This window comes from Clytia hemisphaerica, unplaced genomic scaffold (assembly GCF_902728285.1).
Source record: "Clytia hemisphaerica strain Z4C2 unplaced genomic scaffold, Clytia hemisphaerica genome assembly, whole genome shotgun sequence".
NCBI lineage: Eukaryota > Metazoa > Cnidaria > Hydrozoa > Leptothecata > Clytiidae > Clytia > Clytia hemisphaerica.
This window is the reverse complement of record NW_027103803.1, coordinates 111,406-133,049: the sequence shown is the minus strand read 5'-3', so window position 1 is coordinate 133,049 and position 21,644 is coordinate 111,406. Positions and strand designations below refer to the sequence as shown.

The 21,644-nt window shown below is 34.0% G+C and overlaps 1 protein-coding gene across 8 annotated transcripts in view; it reads right to left on the bottom strand.

Moving 5' to 3' along the window:
• Nucleotides 1–21,644, bottom strand: part of LOC136806335 (uncharacterized) — a 73,324-nt gene that overhangs the window by 7,830 nt on the left and 43,850 nt on the right. For 5 of the 8 annotated variants that reach the window (XM_067062897.1, XM_067062895.1, XM_067062896.1 and 2 more), the window contains 3 exons: nucleotides 4,447–4,545; nucleotides 682–765; nucleotides 45–359 (listed from right to left, as the gene is read on the bottom strand). In XM_067062897.1, the coding sequence (XP_066918998.1) occupies nucleotides 45–359; nucleotides 682–765; nucleotides 4,447–4,545 (498 nt within the window). Of the gene's footprint in view, nucleotides 1–44; nucleotides 360–681; nucleotides 766–4,446; nucleotides 4,546–4,978; nucleotides 5,201–9,444; nucleotides 9,653–11,183; nucleotides 11,387–21,644 lie in introns of those variants that run through there. The other 3 variants (XM_067062890.1, XM_067062891.1, XM_067062893.1) reach the window with 3 other exon arrangements.

The following is a 21,644-nucleotide window of genomic DNA, read 5'->3' as shown; positions in this document are numbered from 1 at the left end:
CGGCTCTAACTTATTGGACCGACCCATAGTTGAGTAAGACTTACCAGCGAAGTGTGTGGCGGCATTCTTCGTATGTGGGGCGGTGGAATAACAATGGGCGTATTATTATTTAAATCACTCAACTCATTGCTCGCAGTCGTTATAATTAAACTTGCGCTACTGCTAGGCGCTCCAGAACAACTGATTGGGGCGTTTGAGCTTGATGGCGGGGGCGGTTTCGAAGGTAACTTTTGAGGGCGCATTTGGTGTAATTGATGTTTGAGTTCTGTAATTTCTGAGCGGGCGTTGTAGTAGAGGTTTTTCCATTTGAGTTGTTTTTCGTGTTCATTTGAAACTTGCTTTTTTAGATAACTTGTTTCCTGAAAGAAAAGGAAAGATACAATTGACTCTCTCTAACTCAATCTTCAACAGACCAATATACTTATTCGAATTAAAGAACGATTCAAATTACAGAGAATAATTTAAACCACTTTCCAGACGAAATGCGGACTACTTGTCCAGGTTATTTAGGAAAAAAAGTGGTACTGAGTATGGTGCGAATGGTAAGAGTCGGTTTTTTGACCTTTCGAATTTCTCTAAAAAATCTCTCATCTCATGTATATATACCCTCACATATCCGACATGCTCAGACCCTAGAAACCCCCCAAACAGGGCCAAGGATTGAAAGATGTAATAACTTACGACTTCAAATTCAGTTTTATATTTGTGGACCATTTCTCCAAGTCGTTTGTTGTCTTCTTCTAAACTTTTACAGCGGCCTTCAAGCTGAAAAATAGAAACAACATAAAACTGTTCAAGATTTGACATTTTAAGACGATTCTGTTCTTTATTTTCCAAAGTTGGATCGAAGAGTTACCAAAATTACCAACCGTGTTCTGGAAGGATATTTCAAAGTTAGGAATGCAGCTTTATGTAAATGTACGACTTCGTCAGCTATCTCATCGAAGCTTCCAATCCATCATTTTGTTCAGTTTCAGTAAGGCCGAAGATTTTGGTGTTTAAAAATGAGAAATGCAGGCGTTTTTAACTGAAGGTAAAGAAATCTGGAGCCATGTCCTATTAAACCTGAATGAATACTTTGATAACAGTTCTGATTTAATTGTGATTGGTAAGAAAATCAAGCTATTTATGTTGATAACAGCGTGGGTGGAAATTGGTGTGGTGCGGTGTGGGTTATTCTCTTGCAAAAGTTGGAAAAACCTGCTAAAATTGTGGCGAAAGAGATTGTGTGGATCTAACAGTTTCGATAGACAGGAAATTGGCACAGTGTGATGAACTATGAAAAGATCGAATTTTGACATTTTAAACTTTTTTTAATAATAGCTTGATTGGAAAAACTTTTTGGTTTCCAAACTTTCAAATAAAAGATCAAAAGAGCTTGCTGAAGCTACCAATTAGAAAAACCCGAGTTATAAAAACTCGAGTTATATACCTTAAAAAACTTTAGTTATGTAAGTTAAGGAAAATTATGTCAAAATTAGTTATGTAACTTATGAAAATTTAAGGTGTACCTAAAATGACCGAGCTATGTAACTCGAAAAATTAAGGTGTACCTTAAAAAACCGAGTTATGTCGTCATAACTCGATTTTTTTAACTCGGGTTTTCCAGGCCTCGTAAAATATTTACTCATATACAAGTGCAAGTTTGACCCCTAATAGTCAGGCAAGTAAGTTACGTAAAATAATTTTCAAGAAGGTATTGATCCTGTTTCAAATTATTTTTTATGGAAAAAAAAATGCATTTAAGTTTAATGGTAGCAATAATGACTTTCAAATTAAACCCTGACTACTCTCATAAAATGACGTCAATGGTATGAAAAAATTTCGGTATTACCGCTGATAGGGCGCACTATTAGTATCCTTCATTTAGAAAAAAGTTATAATACATTCCCAGCTGTCAAATAAATCAATGTATATGTTTTTAGATTTGTAGAGTATAAAAATCTCTATGCAATTCAAATTAGTGAAAAACCTTAAAATCTGAGTTGAAGTTATTTCACGTAAACAAAAGATCACATGAAAAGAGATAAGGTTTCAAATCTAGCTCTGGGTCAGACTAAATAAGGCTGAATTTATTGTATTGATACGCTGATAAGCTCACATACATGATAGTTGATGCTCAACCCTTGTGAACTAGAACTCAACAATTTTATTTTGTTAAGGTTGACAGGGCTATATCATAGTATTGTAAATTGTTAAACGCCACACATTGATTCATGTTACTCTGAAAATGTTTCCGGGTTACTTTGCAAAGAACAATTTTCCCCTCTTTGCTATATCTCACAATAAATCGTACAAAGATCGTCAAAAATTAGGTCAATTCTGATTTACCCCTTCTGAATACAAAAAGGGCAAATTAACACAAGAAAAAAAAACAACTAACCATCCAATCTTCAAGAAAGACAAAATCCATACCCCAACAATGTTCTCAAACCAAAAGACTTTCGCCTCTGAACGCTACTGGTTATAAACCTTATAACAATATCAACCTTTCCATAAGCAGACAAAAGATACAAATGATGCTAATTTCAAACTGTACAATACAATACACCTTTATAAATAACATAACGTCATCATTTGCAGGCAGGCTAATATAAGGGTGGGTGGATCACAGACTAATTTTAGTTGCTAGAGCACTAAATGTTATTTGAGGCTAAAAGGTTACGTGGGATTGGGGCTAACCGTTATGCAAGCCAGTTAATAAAAAAGGGGAAACATGGGTCAGAGGCTAGAGGCTTTCAGTAAAGACTTGAAAAGATTGCGTGGGTCTTAAGAAGAGTTGTGAAAGCCAGAAAACAAAGGCTTGCAGTGTTTTTGCACGAAAATATCAGCTTTAGGGTCGTAGGTAGATAGACAAGTCATTGTTGTTACATTTTTCTGAAAGGGGGAGAGATTGGTAAACAGGGCCATCTGGTGATATATGGATGGTATTATGAAAGGTATTTCTATTTTCGTCCATTTGAGTCTTATGAGTCAGGTAGAAAATAGGGTCTAAATACTGGGTCGACTGAACAATGGAAGGTTTTGAGCATCATTTCTTTCATAGAGACTCCCTTTAATACTGCTTACGTCAGCAGTAAATACATCACTTCAGATCAGGTGGTACTTTGAGTGTAAAGAACAAAATTTGAGAACCACCTAACATTTGTGGATAAATTATTGACAAAAAGACTTGTTAAGAATATTTTCCGTACAAAGAAATCTTTAAAATAATGGACATCCAAAGAAAAAAGCGTCATAAGCACCTGGAATTGGGCTTGAAAGTTCACATAACGTTTTGACAAAATCAACCCCCTGATCAAACATAAGACATGGTAAACACAACTTTCTCAAGGGTTCGGTGCAATCATGTTATAGAACACTGGTTGATTGGAGAACTTAGGGAGCCAGAAATCTTGTTGTAGTTACAGTTCAATCTCTCTAATTCGATTTTCAAGGGACCAAGATTATCTTCATATTAGAGAAAGATACCAATTACAGAGAGTATTTTAAATTCAACTCTCGGGGGGGGGGGATATTTTGGTTCGAATTATAGAAAGATTGGAATATCAGAGGTTCGTATTAGAGAGAGAGTTAACTGTAAAGAAGACTCCATTGCATTAAAATTCACGCACAGTGTTGTGATGCAATTCCAATTCAATCAGTTAACTGGCCTTAGAAAGTTCATTTTGTGCATACACCTTAACTTCCGGAGTATAATGACCTTCAGGAAGTGATGGATGATTATTAAAACTATTAACGTAAATCTAAAAGTCAAATCGATCAAAAGCACCATTATTTACAATCTTCTTCAATGCGTAGACTGCTAACCCATAGAAAAAGTCTGATTAATCGAACTTAAAATCAGAAGGTCTGACAGGTTGACTTTCCTTGACAAAGAGTGTATAACAAGAGTATTTTCTTAAGAATGACTAGTTTGAGAAGCAGATGAGATCTGCTTGTTAGAGCTGAAGAAACAAGTGTTTCGGTGTTGAATCAAGGAGAGGTTCGAGCAGAGATTCCAGTTATAAAGATATACTAATCATATCAAGAAGTTTATTACACATGCGTTTATTTGAAATCAAACCCGTGATAAACTCTCTGGGATAAACCATGGAACCTTCTCTGGTATCGCTGTTATCGTTAGGACTGAAACTCTATCTATCCTTCGTGTTTGAATATCCGTGGACTTAAGCCAGAAATAAAAAAACCGAAAAAACGGAAAATCAAGAGAGAGTTTAAATCCAAAGTATGTATGTGAAGAAATTAAAATTTTTGTCCAACTATAATTCACTCTGGAGATTTGGGTGGCAGAAAAGGTGTATGCATTTCGTCCTTATTGGGACTCATCAGCACTGTGTACTGCACCCTGGCTGGCTAGATCGATTTAGCCAGCATACTTAAACCATAAAAATCACTTATGGTTCAAACTGAGAGACATAGTGGACAGAAGGATAGAATATGTACCTCGTTGATCAGACCGGACATTCTCCAGGATGCATTGGTGCTGTTATCTTGGTTTGATGATGGTGATGTATAACGTCCATCATTTTGGTCATTATATGCCTGAACATGACGAAAAATATGTAAAGAAAATGATTAAAAAATATATCAGGTGTTAAACCATATACGAAGAAAACGGGTTTAAAACATTTAGAAAATATTCTGGCAATAGAGAAAGTGCATTTGTTCGATTGATGAAGGGTTAAACAAATTGTCTTATTCGAACTCACTAAAAGAATTCCTCCAAGATCGTTGTTATTGGTGTATTATACACCATGGCACGGTAAATTGAAGTGCCTTGGTTATATGCATTATAAATGCATTAAACCTGAGAGAACGTTTCATTACCGAAAGAAAAATACAATAGAAATCTATTATAAAAATCCCAATCACATCATTCGAGGAAAGTTTAGGATTTTAACACTTAAAGAAACTTGCTCTTCTATTTACAATAAAAACACAAAAGATCATCAAATAAACAAAAAAACCAAGTTACCAAAATCATTCTTTTCAATTGGTAAGCCGATTGCGCAGTCTTCAAAATTTGCATCATTTTGCAAACATCACACGACGCAACAATCTTTAACAGAAGAAATTCCACTAAAATTGTGTTCCCCTCTTAAAATACAATACCTCTACTTTGAAATTATCCTTAAAACGCCCAAAAATTGAACAAGCGCATCAAACAAAACTGAAGCGAGACTAAAAAGAGCCCTATTGTTCAAGGGAACAATTTTTTTGAAGTATTTACTATAGTTAAGTTTGATTGACAACTTGGCGTAAAATACAAATTTCTTTTAATGATTGGTCTATGACCCGGACCTCTTTCATTCTGAGTGCGTATAAAGAAAGGGAAACTACAAAGTTTAAAGAAACACGCATCAGAAACGCCCTTTAGAAAGAGAGATTTTGGAAAGTACTGGAAAGTAAAAATACCGCAAAATGGCAGGGTATGTTGAAATGTTTTAAAGGCGTTCGAAAGTCTCCAATACAATACAACGATGATGCAAGAATCTAAAAATACCGTCAGATGCGTCTAACGTTTGCAACGAAGGAAGTAACAGCATCATTGCAAGATCTTATTCGAAAGATTAGGTTATAAAAACTTAGTACTGGGTCAGAGAGGTGTAGAATTTCTTGTTCTTTAAGGGATAAAAAAAAAGAAGTTAAGTGAATTTTCATGTAGGTCAAAGGATTTAAAGCCTTTTGATATTTTTGAATAAAAAACTGTATCTCAGTTTATCACATATTTCATGAAATTTGAAGCTTAACTTGTTAGAACTCCATTAGACTAAGATTTCAAACAATATATTTGGAAAAGTCAAAAAATAATAGTGCGCAGTTCCTTATTTGAAGCCAGGGTACCTAGGTAGAAATAGAAGTAGAACTTTGGTCTCTTCATTACACTGTAAGCAAAATTGGAGATACCACTTATCTTTAGTTTAAAGAGGGTGCCATCAATGAGTGGTGAGAGAGCACTAAAAATAATCCCTTTCAAGGACCTCATAAATCACTTCAAATACAAAAACAAAACCATTCTTTGTCAACAGACGTTGAGGGAGACCAACAATGCTTGACATTAAGAAATCTTTGGGGGTTATCTCACAATACTTAAAGAATACACTTGTCCTAAGATAAATAAATAAATAAAAAACACAATCAGATAGCCAGCATTGAACAAATCCATATTTATATAGTATGTTCCGTTGGAAAAGATAATAACTGGTACTGGCTGAAATAAATTTTTGGAGGCGCGAATTTATTTGCTTTAAGCAATCACTCATATATAAGACTTGTTTTAGACGACTTTTAGAACTAGCATCTCTTTAGGGTTTTCTTTTGTTTGTTTTGGCATTACTAGATATAATTCATTTGTCAACTCATGTTTTTATTTTGTTATTTTGATTGGACAATCTTCAAACGGTTTTTTACATGCAGCAATGCCAAAATTCCTCACAAAAAGCAAACATATTCAAAGTGTTTTGATTTGAGATTTTTTTAATGTCAAAAAATTTGTGTTGATTTAGCACATGTTCTTAGTATCAGCGGCTATATTTTTGAAATTTGATGCTGTACTAGTATGGGACTTAAAATACATAGTTATAAAATAGTTAATTCAAATTCATGATGACGATTTATCATATTATAATACACCTTTAAAAAATTCACTGCTAATAATGGTCCTAGTGCTGATAATTTCAGTCCTCTTAAAAATTGCGGAAATAACTTTTAAGTTTTACGGATTTTCAAGTATGAAATCTAGAGATTTTTATATTTCTAGAAATCTAGCAAATTTCTCGTATCGATTAGACAAATTTAGTAAAATTGCCAAACACAGGGCCCACGCCATGAAATTGAAATTGGGGGGCCAATGAATATAGAGTCTAAGGAGGCGCAACCAAAAATTTTTACTTTGTAAAAAAGTGTGGCGTGGGCCCTGAAACACACACCATAAAGTGCTGTAGAGATAAAACCAAAAAAGAAACCTTCGCAATCCAAGGTAAAGAAAAGCACATTGCGAAAGTCATTTTAAAGTACTGTAGCCAGAAAACTTAATGAAACAATTTAATAGCGGGAAAATTAATTGCTAGGAATCCAAGCAGTAAAATGAGTACAAAACTATTAAAAGACATTTAAAAAAAAGCTATAGCAATTAATTAATATTGCAGTTGACCCCTTTTCAACCCAATCATTACAAAGGACTTAATTTTAAGATTTAAATTTCGAAGATTCTTTTTGTAAGACCTTTCAAGATAAGGCTATCACACTAGTTCAAATTACACAAAGATTCAAAGGGGGGGGGGGGCTCAAATCAAAAAGGCTTGATTAGTTAATTTGGGCAATCATTAGCAGATTTAATATTCTTCGAAAATTTTATCCCTTAGTTCTCCTTGTACATTACCTTTGAAAAATTCCTTGGAAAGTACATTATTCACGTTATCTGAGTCAATCGGCTGAAAAGTCAACTGGTTAGAGTAAGTACACGTTTTTTTATATAAGAACAAAATATATAAGAGCATAAGGTTTCGATGACCAAAGTCTTAAGAATAAGTTAAGAACATTTTAAGGTTTTGCGGACAAACACCTGGTTTCTTAGGAAAATGGACAAAAATACTCACAAATGGTGAAAATTAGAACATGTTAAGAACATTTTTAGGCCTGAAACCAGAAAAGCTACGAACATCTGAAGGCTTCAAAATTTAGGATGTTCTTATAAAAAAAACGTGTAACCCTTCAGTAGTAATCCCTATAAAATGACCGCTCTGTCCGCAATTATAGATTGTATATGTATTTATTCTCATGGAGAACCATATAGCTCTTAACAGTATAAAAAAATGACCCCTTTTTATTGAGATAACCAGATTTAAAAATAGAAATCTATGCCCTCTTTCTACGAAACTGATCTACAAGGTGCACGAAAAATCAGTCAAATAGCTATAAATAAATGGCCGTTCGATATGTAACGGAGTAAATCTTCGTCATTTTTTAAAGAGACAAAAACATACCTGAAACTAGCCTACACACAGACCTGATATCTACTGCTAACTTATTGCGTAGTACGAAACTATAAACATGAGGTACACTCTGGTACAGAGTAACCTGAAACCATCAACTCTATTTTTGAGAAACTTTCTCTTTAGCGAGCACCTCACGAAAATCCAGCATTTTTCACCGCATTTTGGTTCCACTTTGACGAAAAAAAAGAAGCCTTTTAAGTGTTTTGATGCAAATTCGATTTTTTCCCTACTACAATCGCTTCGAAAGTTAAAAATGACGTCAAAAAATCGAATATTTTTAGAGCCCGAAAACCCTACGTAGAAAAAAAGCCGTGATGTCTAGTATGCCTATACTAAACCTTCCCTTAGAAAAAACGGTTCGGGTCCGCATTTTATAACTCTTTGGTTCCGAGAACAATTAAAAATCAATTTTACCGTAGTCAACCAATCAGATTCTATTAATCAAATTTGATGATTTTAGAATCTAAATACAAGGCCCAAGGAAGACTTGAAGATAGGTTTGACCTAGCACCTACGATCTTAAAAACTAGTTTAAGATTTCTCAAGATACCCCTTTTCGAACATCTCAGTGAAATCAAGAAAATAAATTGTCACGGTCGCACGAGGGTCATCGTTAGCATAATCAATGTAATATACGGACTTACTAGAAAATGCAAGATAGTAACGTAATTTTACCGTATGAAAAACAGGAAAATTTCTGCACGCGAAAAGAAACGAAAGTAGCAAAATAAAATAAAAATCTGTGACATGGCTTAAAATAAATTATTTCCCACCTTTTTTAAAAATAATATTTTCAAATCACCATTTTTATAGGCAGTCTCAAAAAATGATGAAAGAAGTCTTCCAGCATAGATTTATTTCCCTCTCTGAAAACTTTCATCACAATCTTATTATAAATTATAAGCCCACTCAATGAAGCGGCGTAGGCTGGTCATTACAAGTTTAGATAAGAAAATGGGACAAATTAGGTAAACGGTATATATTGTTTGAATTATTAGCATCTAAAATTAATCGTTTCAAAAAATTGTTGATTTAAAACTTCATAATAAAAAATTGTGCACGCTTAAAGACAATATACTTAAAATAAAAATGATACACGGGTTGTTGTAAGGCATACTATATCTTTTAAGCACTTAAAAATATGGCTTTAGTCTTAGTAAATTATATTTTTTTGAAACATTTTGAAAGAGTTCTCAAGTATTCTCCGATGCAAAAATTAATTAGAAAAAAATCAAAGAAATATACCCCAATAAAGAATACAGTCAAATCTCCATAATCCGAAATCGAATGATTCTTATTTCTTTGAATTATAGAAAGTATATCAAGAGCATTTTCCTATTTGACAAGGATTTGCAATAAGTTCGAATTATAGAAAGATTTGAATAATAGAAGTTCAAGTAAGCGATAGTTTACTGTAAAACCAAAATAACGGAAGAATCCTTACCATCATAACATATTTCATAACTTTGTGTTGAACACCTTTCGCCTTGTACTTAGCCACCAATTGTAAATGTTCCTTCATAATTTATAAGTACAGGTCTCCGTAGAGATAAAACACTTCAGCAAATTCAATTCAAAAACTCTACTTTTAATTACCAATAAAAAAAAGAGCTTTTTCCTTGCTCTCTAAGCATCAAAAGCCTTTTAAAAGCCGCATAGTTACATCTTCCTCTTTGTACATTTCCAAATAACTTTAAGTTTTTTCTTATTGCCCGGGGAAACCATTTTATAGTATGGGTAGGTAAACAAATTAAGTCAGTTTAAAAGCATCAGGGTTTATATCGATTGATTGATTGATTGATTGGTTATTGTAGAAGATATTTTTCCTAGGAATAGGAAATTTCAGCCGTATACCAGGGTCAGCCAGGGTAATACCTATTAATCATTTTATATTTGTCTGATAGATTGAGACAACCTAAACCTTTACCAAAAATTTATTCAACTATGAGAAATCCTATAAATTAAAAACAATGATTCCTAGGTTTCCAAACTTAAATTTAGGAAAACATGACCGTCCCCGTACTGCAACATCTTGGCCATTCTAAGAGGAAACCCCGAAAAGGAACACACATATTTTTCTAAAAATAACACATTAATGTGATTAATCAACCCTTATTGATTTTCAATACACGCTTTTTTCATAAGAATGGTTTTTTTTATATTTCTTCATGGATATTCTTAAATTTTTGGGAAAAGTCATCCTGAAATATTCTTACGGTATTCTTAGGTTAGGACGTAAACCCATCATAAATCTAGCATGTATTCTTCAGTTGCTGAATTATTTGACGGTGGTATTCTTAGCATTTTCTTAATTTTTTGACCGATTTCATCATGAATATTTTTATATGGTATATTCTTATAAAGGAAAAAGCGTGTACAAAAAATTTAAAACTCCCACCCAGATTGAATCGTTTACAAGGTGGATTTTCATTGTTGACATCTCCATGGAAACCTGTCCAAAATTTGAAAGTCCAGAAACAAAATGGTAGATTAATCATGATTTTTTCTTGACGAGATATTGTGCCCAATTTGAAGGTAATGAACTTTTGTGAAAATGTTTCCCTATAACCATTAATAGGGGTTCTTAATATACACTTTATAAGAATGTCCATGATGAAACTGGCCAAAAAATTAAGAATATGCTAGGAATATCATCATCATGGAATTTTGTTAATGGAAGTTAACGCCCTATTTGCCACGGAAAAAAAATGAAGATTTCCCGAGAAATAGGAGCATTATGAGACCATATTAAAGGTTTTTAAAGTACTAAAGAAAGAATAAGCGTTTCAAGGTCCTTAAACATTTTAACTGCCGTTCGTATTTTTTAAGGTTTGCCCTATTTGCCACGGAAAAAAATGAAGGTTCGACCTGCTATTTGTTAGATGTCGGCATGTGTCGACAAGAGCGACCACAGAGCTTACCATCACATTTTAGCTTATTTTCTGAAAAATATCAGAAATATAAGAGGTATGTGTTTACTTTGAGTTGAAATATGTATAATTATGAAAAACATCTTTGAAATATATTTTAATTATTCAACTGTTTTAATGAAATTAATTTAATGAAATCTAGTTCAAAATCAAACTTTTAATAAAAAAACCTCTGGCAAATAGGTTGACATCTCTCTTGTCGGCACATGCCGATCGCGGCACTGAAAGGGTTAGCAAATTTTTTCAAAATTACCTGGCATTTTTCGAGCAGCCTAATGTAGGTACCAAATCTTGTCATTCTGTTCTGCAGCAAATTATTTTTTTTCTTTAAATTAAAATTCATTATCCACCAAAAAAAGACAGCTCTGTTAAATTTCCGATACCATTTCCAATAAATTTCACCTGTAAGCAATTACAATGGTTGAGACTAATGCTCTCCTAAAATCAAAAAAACCTCAACTCGATAATCAGAATATTCTTTTCATCCAATAATTTACGTACAGTGTCTCCGAAAAAATAACAGAACAGAATTTTCATGAAAAAACAACAACAAGGCTTTAAAAAGGGGGGTTAGTACTAAAATCTCTGATCAGAAAATTTTTGAGGAAATTTCCTTCAAAATTAGAAATATTCAAAGTCTGTTGTAAAATTTAGGAAAAATTAAATTTTGAAAATGGTTTAAAAAATAGTAGAACATTGGTAAATTTGGTATTTCTCAGGTTTTCATCTTTATCCTAGATTTTGATATTAAAGTACCACATTATACAACTGACAGGATTATCGAGTTTTTTTTCGTTTACACTCGGATCACTAAACATCATGTTATCTGAAATTTTAGTACTACCCCCCCTCGCTGTGTGTTGGCCATGTTAACCGTAAGATACACTCGGGTGCAAAGTACGTGAAGTCACGCATGATATCTACTGCTTCATACATGCACCAACAAAGAATGACCAAAGAGAAAAAAGGGAGTTTCGGACTTCTGTGTGTGTATATGTGTGAGTGAAATTCCGAAATAATATGCGTTTCTCTGTAACAATGAAATTCTAGGAACTACATTCAAATTGACGTAACAGAGACAAAAATCATCACTTTATTGTCAATTTTTATTATTATCGCAACACTGAAATAAGATACTTTGTCTAGATCAGGTAAAAAGGTCATCAAAAAAGGGGGGTCAATGCTGACAGATTTCATAAGAAAAGTTTGTGTCAATCAAAAATATATGTCAACCAAGTGATTGTTTTTAAAGTCTTTAGGGTGGTAAAATAATGTTAATTCACGTTCCAAGTTTTTGAAAAGTTTTCTTCCATTTTGAAAAAGGGTCCTACCCTTAGATTTTTAAGGATAATGTTTGGTACCTTACAGACCGGTCTGTAGAATACACACCTCTTTCAAGAACACTGGAGCTAACTGGAGCTTTTGAGTCAACTTCGCCGTTGATATTTTACACACCGGTCAGCATTTTACTTAATTTTCGAATTCATCGAGTTCACTGAAAAATTCGGCAAGTAGCTTCCATTATTCATTATATACATGACGTAATATTTTCTACGGAAATATCCCGGTTTTAGCCAGTAGTGGCAAATTTTAACCAGAAAAAAGTTGTATAAAATTTGCCACTACTGGCAAAAACCGTAGTCTTTCCGTAGAAAACATTACGTCATGAATATCATGAATTGTACAATATCTAAGATAAATCCAAATCATGAGATATAAAAACTTAGGCCTTAATTAGGCTAAAATTTAAGAAGGCCGGTCTGTTAATTACAGATTGGAAATAGGTACAAATAGCAAAAATCGATACTGCAACACAAGTTTACATATGATGTTAAGTAGAAACATAAAGTTAAAAGATAAAAAAATGAAAGTTTAAAAAAGTTAGAGGGGGGAGATGTTCGAAGGATCAATTAAAATCGTTTAACCCTTTAAGTGCCGATGTCGTATATATACGACATGGGCTATATAGGAGGGCGAAGCCCTCCTGTAATGCCCAGTTTGAGTTAGAAATCGTTATTTTTGGTCGAACTCGTAGGAATTAGATTGTCCTTTATGGTCAAGCAAAAAAAAATTCAAAAGTGAGTCTTTCCAGCGAAATTTTAAGCAAAAAAGTCAAAAAAATGCAAAAAATTGACAAAAATTCACTTTTTTGAGATTCTGACCGTTTTTTGACTATTTTTGGTCAACGAGTGATCCAAGAACCTCCAAATTTGGCCCTGTTTTACTTTATTCTGTCTTCTAGTGAATTGATTTGAAATTTTACCACTGGGCACCTTTTCTCAGTTCAGTCAGGTCCGCGCAGCGGGCCTGACTGCTTTAATTCCCTAACCTACCCCCCCCCTTGGCCGCCGCCCACCACGCCCTTCCTAAATCGGGCGGCGCCGAAGGCGCCCAAAAGAAAGAAGAGACTCTAAGCTATCCAACGAGCTATATACGAGCTTCTAATTCCTTCTAGATCAGGAGATATAAGCCCTTAAAGTTTGAACTAGCGATTTTTTTAAAAAAAACTTAGAAAAAAGGACCCTGGCACTTAAAGGGTTAAGAACCTTAATGATATTCATGATATTCATGACGTAATGTCTTCTACGGAAATACCCCGGTTTTTGCCAGCAGTGGCAAATTTTATACAACTTTTGTCTAGTTTAAATTTGCCACTATACTGGCTAAAACCGGGGTCTTTCCGTAGAAAACATTACGTCATGAATATCATGAATATCTAGACGATGTTATCGTCCGTTACAGTGATAGTAAAGGCGGGAAAAATGGCGGTATGGCGTTATGGCGGTATACGGAAAAAAATCGGCGGGAGAGTTTCGAAGAAACGGACGATAACTCTTTGGCATAAAATTTTTTTTGCGGTTTTGCTTGGACTAACCAGTGAGACTGGTTAGTCGCTCCGTGGTGAAAACCGCCTAAGTTTAAAGGCCGAGCTTGGTTCAAACGATCAAAAACACGCTGGTCACTGGGAAGAAGACACAAGGACAAGATGCAAGATGGATCTGTGGTTTTTCATGGATTTTTTCTTCTTGGTTCATTTTGTTTTATTGAGACTACAAGATAACTTAGTTTAAGGGAGTACTTATTCCTCAAGTATGCTTCTGTAGAAGCTGTTTTAAAATGATTTTTCAACTGAAGTCTACATTCATACTGACATACAGCAAAAAGACACAGAGAAACTAAAAGTAGGTAAGTCAGTTTGTATATTTCTTATGAATCCTATGAATTACAGGCAGTGTTTCATTAGATATGCGAATACCCTCATATCTCCACTCTTAAAAAGTTATTTTCATCTGGTGTTAGCAGTTCTTTGACAACTTTGAAAAATATCTTAAACAAAGTACTTATTGTCAATTGTGGACTTTAAAAGACTGCTTTTATTAAAAGACTGCTTTTAATATACTTCTTGTTCGAAAACTTTCACATTTCCTCATTTTGATTTGAATTGTCGAAAAGTTCAGTTACCTAGTCGTACCTGTGAAAATCATCAGATTATTATTCTAAATTTTCTAGGTAAGAATCAGAAATTCAGAAATTGGATGCATGGGAAAATAATGAGAATATGTGTGGCAGTAATTTGCAGAGAGCACAATACCGAAATGAAATATTTGGCACAGCATCATGGTTTATTATTGAGATTAAGACTTGCAATCATCACGACGTCCTATGGTATTATTTGAGAAAATGCCTTGCAATATTTCACTTGACGTCCTGGTATAATTTGAGATTATATATAACTTGCAATATTTAACTTAACGTTCTGGTATAATTTGAGATTATAACTTGGAATATTTCACTTCACATCCTGATTTAATTTGGGATTATAACTTGGAATATTTCACTTCACGTCCTGGTTTAATTTGGGATTATAACTTGGAATATTTCACTTGACGTCCTGGTACAATTTGAGATTATAACTTGGAATATTTCACTTCACGTCCTCGTCCTAGTTTAATTTGGGATTATAAATTGGAATATTTCACTTGACGTCCTGGTTTAATTTGAAATTGCAACTTATTTCACTTGACGTCCTGGTACAATTTGAGATTATAACTTGGAATATTTCACTTCACGTCCTGGTTTAATTTGAAATTACAACTTATTTCACTTGACGTCCTCTGATATAATTTGAGATTATGACTTGGAAAAATTTACATCAGCCTTCTATTCCTGGAATTAGTCGAGACTGTAATACAGTATTTTCGGAAGACAGTTTAGAATCATTTGTTTATCATGATTGAATTACCTATTTATCAGTTTTTGTAAATAAGAAATTTAATGTCATTTAAATCTGCCTCAAGGTTTTTACTAATTGGTACTTTTCCATTATAAGCTAATTTCTGGGGATTTCTTAACTTTTCTCCTATTTCATCCTCATTTTTAATGTCTCTTTTTGGGTAGAAAGAAATTCAAGCTCAAATCAAAGCAAGATCAACATACTGCAAAGCTTACAAGCTGGAACTTTTTTGCTTTTTCCCTGCAAAAGTGATTTTTCATCCACTACTGTAAATTTTTTTATCAAACAGGAAAGTCACAAAACCGAGATTGCAAGTATTTAAACTGTCAATGATTTGTATACATATCCTTTGTCTTTGAGCAAATGGAGCTTTTTATTTACATGGACTTTGATATATAAAAGGGGTAAATATAAGGATATAATCCTCAGGCAAAAAAAAACAAAAAAACAAACAAACAAACTTACATGATTTGATGTTTTTTAAGAAATTTATAAGGTGAAAGTTTAGATTTGTTGCAAAGAAATTACAAACTTGTTAAAAAAATGACTGTTTATAAAAATTGTTATTTAAGAAAAGAAAGTGTAGTTCCAAGAAAATATAAAGGGAATAAAAGGAAGAGGTTCTCCAAAGAGAACTCTAATATTTCTTGGAATCCCTCTTTTATCTCAGTTTCTCTCCCGCCTTTTTTTTTTTGTTTTGATTTTTTCGAATACCGAACACAGTTGGCCTCGCATACGGAAACTCGAATTCGTACGATTTGGGCTGTTTTTGTATTTTGTACCAAAATCGTATAGTCTAAGACTGGCAACTCTACCGACTGTAAACTCTTTTCGGCAAAAAAAACCGTTTGCGAATTTTTTTATTCGGCTTTGGGCTTTTTTCTTAGATAGTGATTCGTCTTAGACTATAGCATAGTCTAATGAATATCATGAATTCTAATTTAAATACATTACCAAAGAACGATCACGAAAATAAATTCAGCAGAAATTTTAGTCTTCAATGAATAAAAATCATACGACAAAGAGGATCAAAATTGCACAATGTTAATGTACATCACAGAGCAGTAAATATTAATTACGTAATCGGAAATCTTCTTTCTTTATAGTCGAACGTGCGCAACACACTGGGCTCAACTTCAGTGGCTTCAGATTATTGATAGGCACGATCGTGGCAAAACAAACCAATAGACTAGTGCTCAGACCCCAAAATCAAAATTCTGAAAAATGAAAAAACTCCCCTAGATTTTCAGAGTCTAATCCACCACCATGAAAGGAAGGTTTTCGTGCTTTTTAACTCTAAAAAGTATGCATAGTCAGTCTACCAATCAAACAACACACAAAAATTGTATTCAAAAGGGAAAGTACACTGTTACTGTTGAGCATATAAGACGTGCGGGCAAAAAGATGAAAGGTCGAGCGGGCGAACGAACTATTTAACTAAAGAATGAATGGATAAAGAAATGAATGAACCAATAAAACAGCTTTGTTTCAAAAGTTTCGAATCCAAACTTTCATCAAAACTGCGTGACAGAAGACATTTTGAAAAACCTTAAAAATGATCTTACCATCCAAAAAAGTCAATGTCAACAAATAAACTCGATTTCTCGATTTCTCGAAACTCGATTTCTCGATATCAGCAAGTTATTTCCAAAGCTAGTCTTAAAATGATCTCAAGTTTAAGTTAAGTCACAAGATCGAATCAAGCGGAAAAAAAGCACTGTTTGTCCCGGGTTTTTCGCATCCCAAAAAATAATATATAGAAATTGCATGCTGCTTCGAGTTCAACTTTGAGCAGGGGGCACATAGTTTAATGATAGCTATTTAAACATAGCTCAATGCAGGAGAAAGCGCTTTCAAGCTAAGCTCTAATGAATAAAAAAAGCAATTATAGATTTAATATAGATTTAATCTTTTTATATGCAAAACGGGGTTAACACAGTTTTTTGTCAAGTTCCCTGATGATAATTAAAAGATTTGAATGATTAAAGGAATGTATGATTATAATATTTTAGAAAGAAATTATAAGCGCTTCTCGTGCAGAAAAATTCGGTTTCATGCACTTTTTATTCATAACGATAACCCTTTGGCAAAGATAAAACTAAAGATTATATTTTCAGACCAAATACAGATTTAGTTTGGACACTTTCAAAATTTCATATATAGGACCTCGAAGAGTTAATAAAAGTTGTCCAAATTTGCTAGCACAGTATAATGCTTATAAAAAACTAGACTCTTAGAAGTTTTTTGATGATGAAAGTTTTTTAAGTATCTTTGTCATCTCAATGAAAACAGTTATAATATGCCTCCTTAAGTCAGCTCCTACTACCTGACACTACACATCTCGATGATTTCAAGAAATTTAAGCATTTTAAATATTAGGGTTTCGAATACAATTATCAATCTCCCTCAGAAAATTTGCATGATGAGCCTTAGCCTAGTTAACTAAGCTCGTATTCACAAGGACACACGGCTAATGGAAGTATAGCGTTTTCGGCGCTTTAAAGATTTTTTTTATATTGCGGATTTTAAGTTTGCCTTGGAGTTCGGTCACAACTTATCATCAGATTTATCCTAGTGACTGAATCAAACGGGCTTAGATTTCTAGGCTAGCTAAGCCTGTCAAGTAGTGGCTAAGATCTTATGTGAAGGGACGAAAAAAAAGCAAAATACAACATTTTCCGAACCTTTTCCCCCTTTTTTTAACCCCTCGAATAGTATTTTTTCATACTAAACAAAGGGATAATATAGAAGAGTTTTTGTGCTAGCAAAATCTGCATCCTTCCCATTTTGTCGAAAAAGAGTCGGTGCGGCTAGCTTTCAATCAGCGAATCAAAGTCCCAGATTTTATAAAGAATGGGTCCAAAAAAATGGGTCCAAAAAAATGGGTTCACATAAAATGGGAAACGAAACAGAAACAGGACCTAGGAAAAGAGGACCAAATTATTCCTTCTTGGAAAAATGCCATTATAAACATAATTCTTAACAGTCGTGTACTAATCCCCATGGGATTAAAAATCTGCTGAGACGTGAAATTTAAGAAACGATGACGAGTTAAAATCACATAAAACTCTTAAAACTAACATTTATTGTAAGAAAATTAAGATTAAGATTTAAGATTTAAGTCAATACAAGATTAACTCTAAATATGATAAGTTACGAAAAAGATTCAAAACATATAATGCTCTTTAGTAAAACTAGCTTCTATCATTCAGAATATAGGCTATTTCACAGTCGCAAAGCGTAATGGGTAAAATCAGGACCACTGCACGCATATGACAACTTTCTATTGGTCCAAAGTTTTGAAAAATGTTTTTTGCATCTAACCAACGGGAAACCATTACCGGGGCGCAATCATTCCTGATTACCCATGATCCATTTAGACTGTGAAATGGCTTATGTTCAGACATAAAGGTTTGAAGCATAATGGTTCTAAAATACTGTGTGGACACCAAAAATTTGAAACGTCAAAAAAGAAAACATTACCCAGCTGACACACAACGTTGTTTCAACGTTCATCTAACGTTATATGAGCGTTGTGAATATTATAAAAACGTTGAAGCGACGTTGTGTGCCAGCTGGGTACAAGGCAAAACGGATCGAATCCATTACGCTACACTTTATTCATCGGAACAGAACTGGTTCGTTCCAAAACCAATAAGAACATTTCCTATCCGTCACAAAAACCACACCGAAGCGTTGCTAAACCGTAACGTTTGAACATGTTCGCACGTAACGGTTCCGTTCGGTCCGAAATGAGTAGAAAGCCATTCTATTGGTTAGAAGTGACGTAAATATTGAATCTAACCGATAGAATGGCTTCATTTCGTTTCAGAGCGAAACGAAACCGTGCCGTCTGACTGAACTTGGTCTTAGGAATCGGTCGTGTCAAATTTCATAGAGGATTTTAAAATAATACATCTAATCTTATAGAGAAAAAGATTTAAAATCCTTTGAGTCTGATTCATCAAATAACCTTAGAGCTATGCTAACAAATTTTCTTGATGAGTTCAGCAAAAACAAATTTTTGACGATGGGGATGGTCAGATTTATAAACCCAACCCAAGGAGAGACCAAAGAAAGGCGACCATGACTAACATTAAATCGAATTTAAATATTAGGCCATTAAGTAGGGAAAACAGAGTGAAAACATTTTCTGAACGTTAAAAAAACGTTTCAAAATTGGAAGGAAGGAAAAAATTTACGATTTTGGGCTCGTGTGCCAATGTTTAAAAGTATGTGTTCAATTCATTTAAATAAACAGTGATGAATAGGTTATTAGCAGCCTGGGAACTAAATTGTCCCATATTCAATTTGTGGGCGGACAAACCGTATCGGTATGAATCGGGAACACTCAAAATAATGCTCGAAATACACGTGAACCTTAAATGAAAACGAAACTTAAATGACTCCTTAACTTGAACAAGTTTTCTAGTTCCACCAATCAACACAGCCTTGACTCGAAGTTTTCATAACTCGATAAAATTGCGTATTCGAGTTCTGGAGCCTCCACTGTAGTAGATTTTGTAGAAAAAGATTTAAAACCATTTGCCTTGAACACTATGAGCTATCCCATATTTAATTGGTTACTCATTTCAAACAACTAGATACCTGCTAGATGTCGCAACAAATACTTTTAGGGAAAACTAATTAATGAACCAACAAATGATTCTATTCTATTCCTGTCATATCTATTAAACTCTTTTAATGATGGCATTTGGGTATCCATCTACACTAAAACGGCCGCAACTTAAAAGTAGTACATCATGCCTCTCTGCTTGATGCTCAGCAACTAAAGAGACAGGTCAAGGGTGAGCGAAGAAATCCAAATCTAGGAGTAGCGCCCTCCCTTACCTTCGGGTAGACAGCCAGAGAAACTTTACCTTTGGACCGCCCTCCACCCTCGCAAAATTACTTACTTACTGCACTAAAACAGAGTTTTTGTCACAAGGGTTGTGAAATTCCAATGTACGAGTAAGAGGGAAAGAATAGAACCAGTGGTGGGTAGCGGTCAATGTTTGACGTGTTTTGAGGTTGATAGGGCGTGATCATTTTCAAATATAGATGTGAAGATTTAAAAAATATGCAATATAGGGCCCCCGTTCATATTAAGCTTTGCCTAATTCAAGAGAATTGAACGGAATTATTTTTCTCATATTGGCATCTTACTCTCTAAGTTTTGAACTAGGAAGAAGATTATTCCCATCAAAGATATATTTATGTCAAGTGAGGCAGACGGACGGCCTACTATAAAGGCCGCAGATCCAGCGACGGGGTCCACAAAGGAGCGTACGCCGGCGTTATACAAAAATGCTCATGTTGGTCATATAAAAATTAACTTTTTGTAAGTGATGTCATAAATTGGGACAGTTTCGAAGTGTTCTAAATAAGAATCTAGACTTAGTTTAACCCTTAACCCTTAAAACCTTTAAATAGTTGGGCTGTTATGTTATCAAACAGAGAAATGTTTTAAATAAAATCAGGGAAGTGAAATAAAAATAGATTTTTGTACGTGCGTCAAAGATCTCGAAAGATAAACATTTTTATGATACAAAATTTCTTAACAGAGAGATAACTCCATTATTCTAAGGAGAAGTCCTCAGCTCTGGAAATTTCTCTCTGAATTTCCTTTATATGGAAAGAGATCTCCAGTATAGAGATTTTGTTAGCATGCTAAAACATGACGAATGTGAAAGTATTGATTCATAATAGTTCTAACACTCCTGAATCCCGTTTCTAAGAACTCTTCTCATATTTGACGCGTTTTATTTAACTCCCCTGTTACCCTCCCTTTAAAAGCAATAAAACTTAAACAGCTTGACGAAGTTGTTGATATATATATTTTAAGGACCCGCAAGACATCGGGGTTGCGTACGCAATCCCAATGTTTTTAAGAACAGATCTTGAAATTCCCTTTTAAGGCCTAATTTTTCTCCTTTGTCCAGCTTTTTCGTGCTACATTTTCAATATCTAGCTCTTCTAAACCACAATACTATTGATCAATTGAAACAAACATTTTAATAATAGAATTTTTCCGGTACGGAAAATGAGTTACCGGAAAATGAGTCTGAAGCGGGAATGTGAATCGAAGGTTAGAGTAGCCTATACTAGACGTTACGGCTTTTTTTCTACGCAGTAACGTCTATTCCAGTTTGCGACTTTTTCGAATGTTTTGAGCCTAGGTTTTCGAGCTCAAAACATTCGATTTTTTTTTTGATGTTTATTGTAGGATAGATACAAATCTTAAACTCCGGTTCACTAAATAACAATTTCAATGTATACAAATTTTACCTCATAAATACTTCCAAGATGTTTGAAAAGAAAAGAAAATCTATATCGATTTTTTGACGTCACTTTAAACTTTAAAAGCTCTTGCAGCAGGGAAAAAACAAATTTGCGTCAAAACGCTTGAAGGCTTCTATTTTTCGAAAATCATCAAAGTGGAACTCACCAAGAAACGGAAAGAAAAATCGCGGTTTTTTG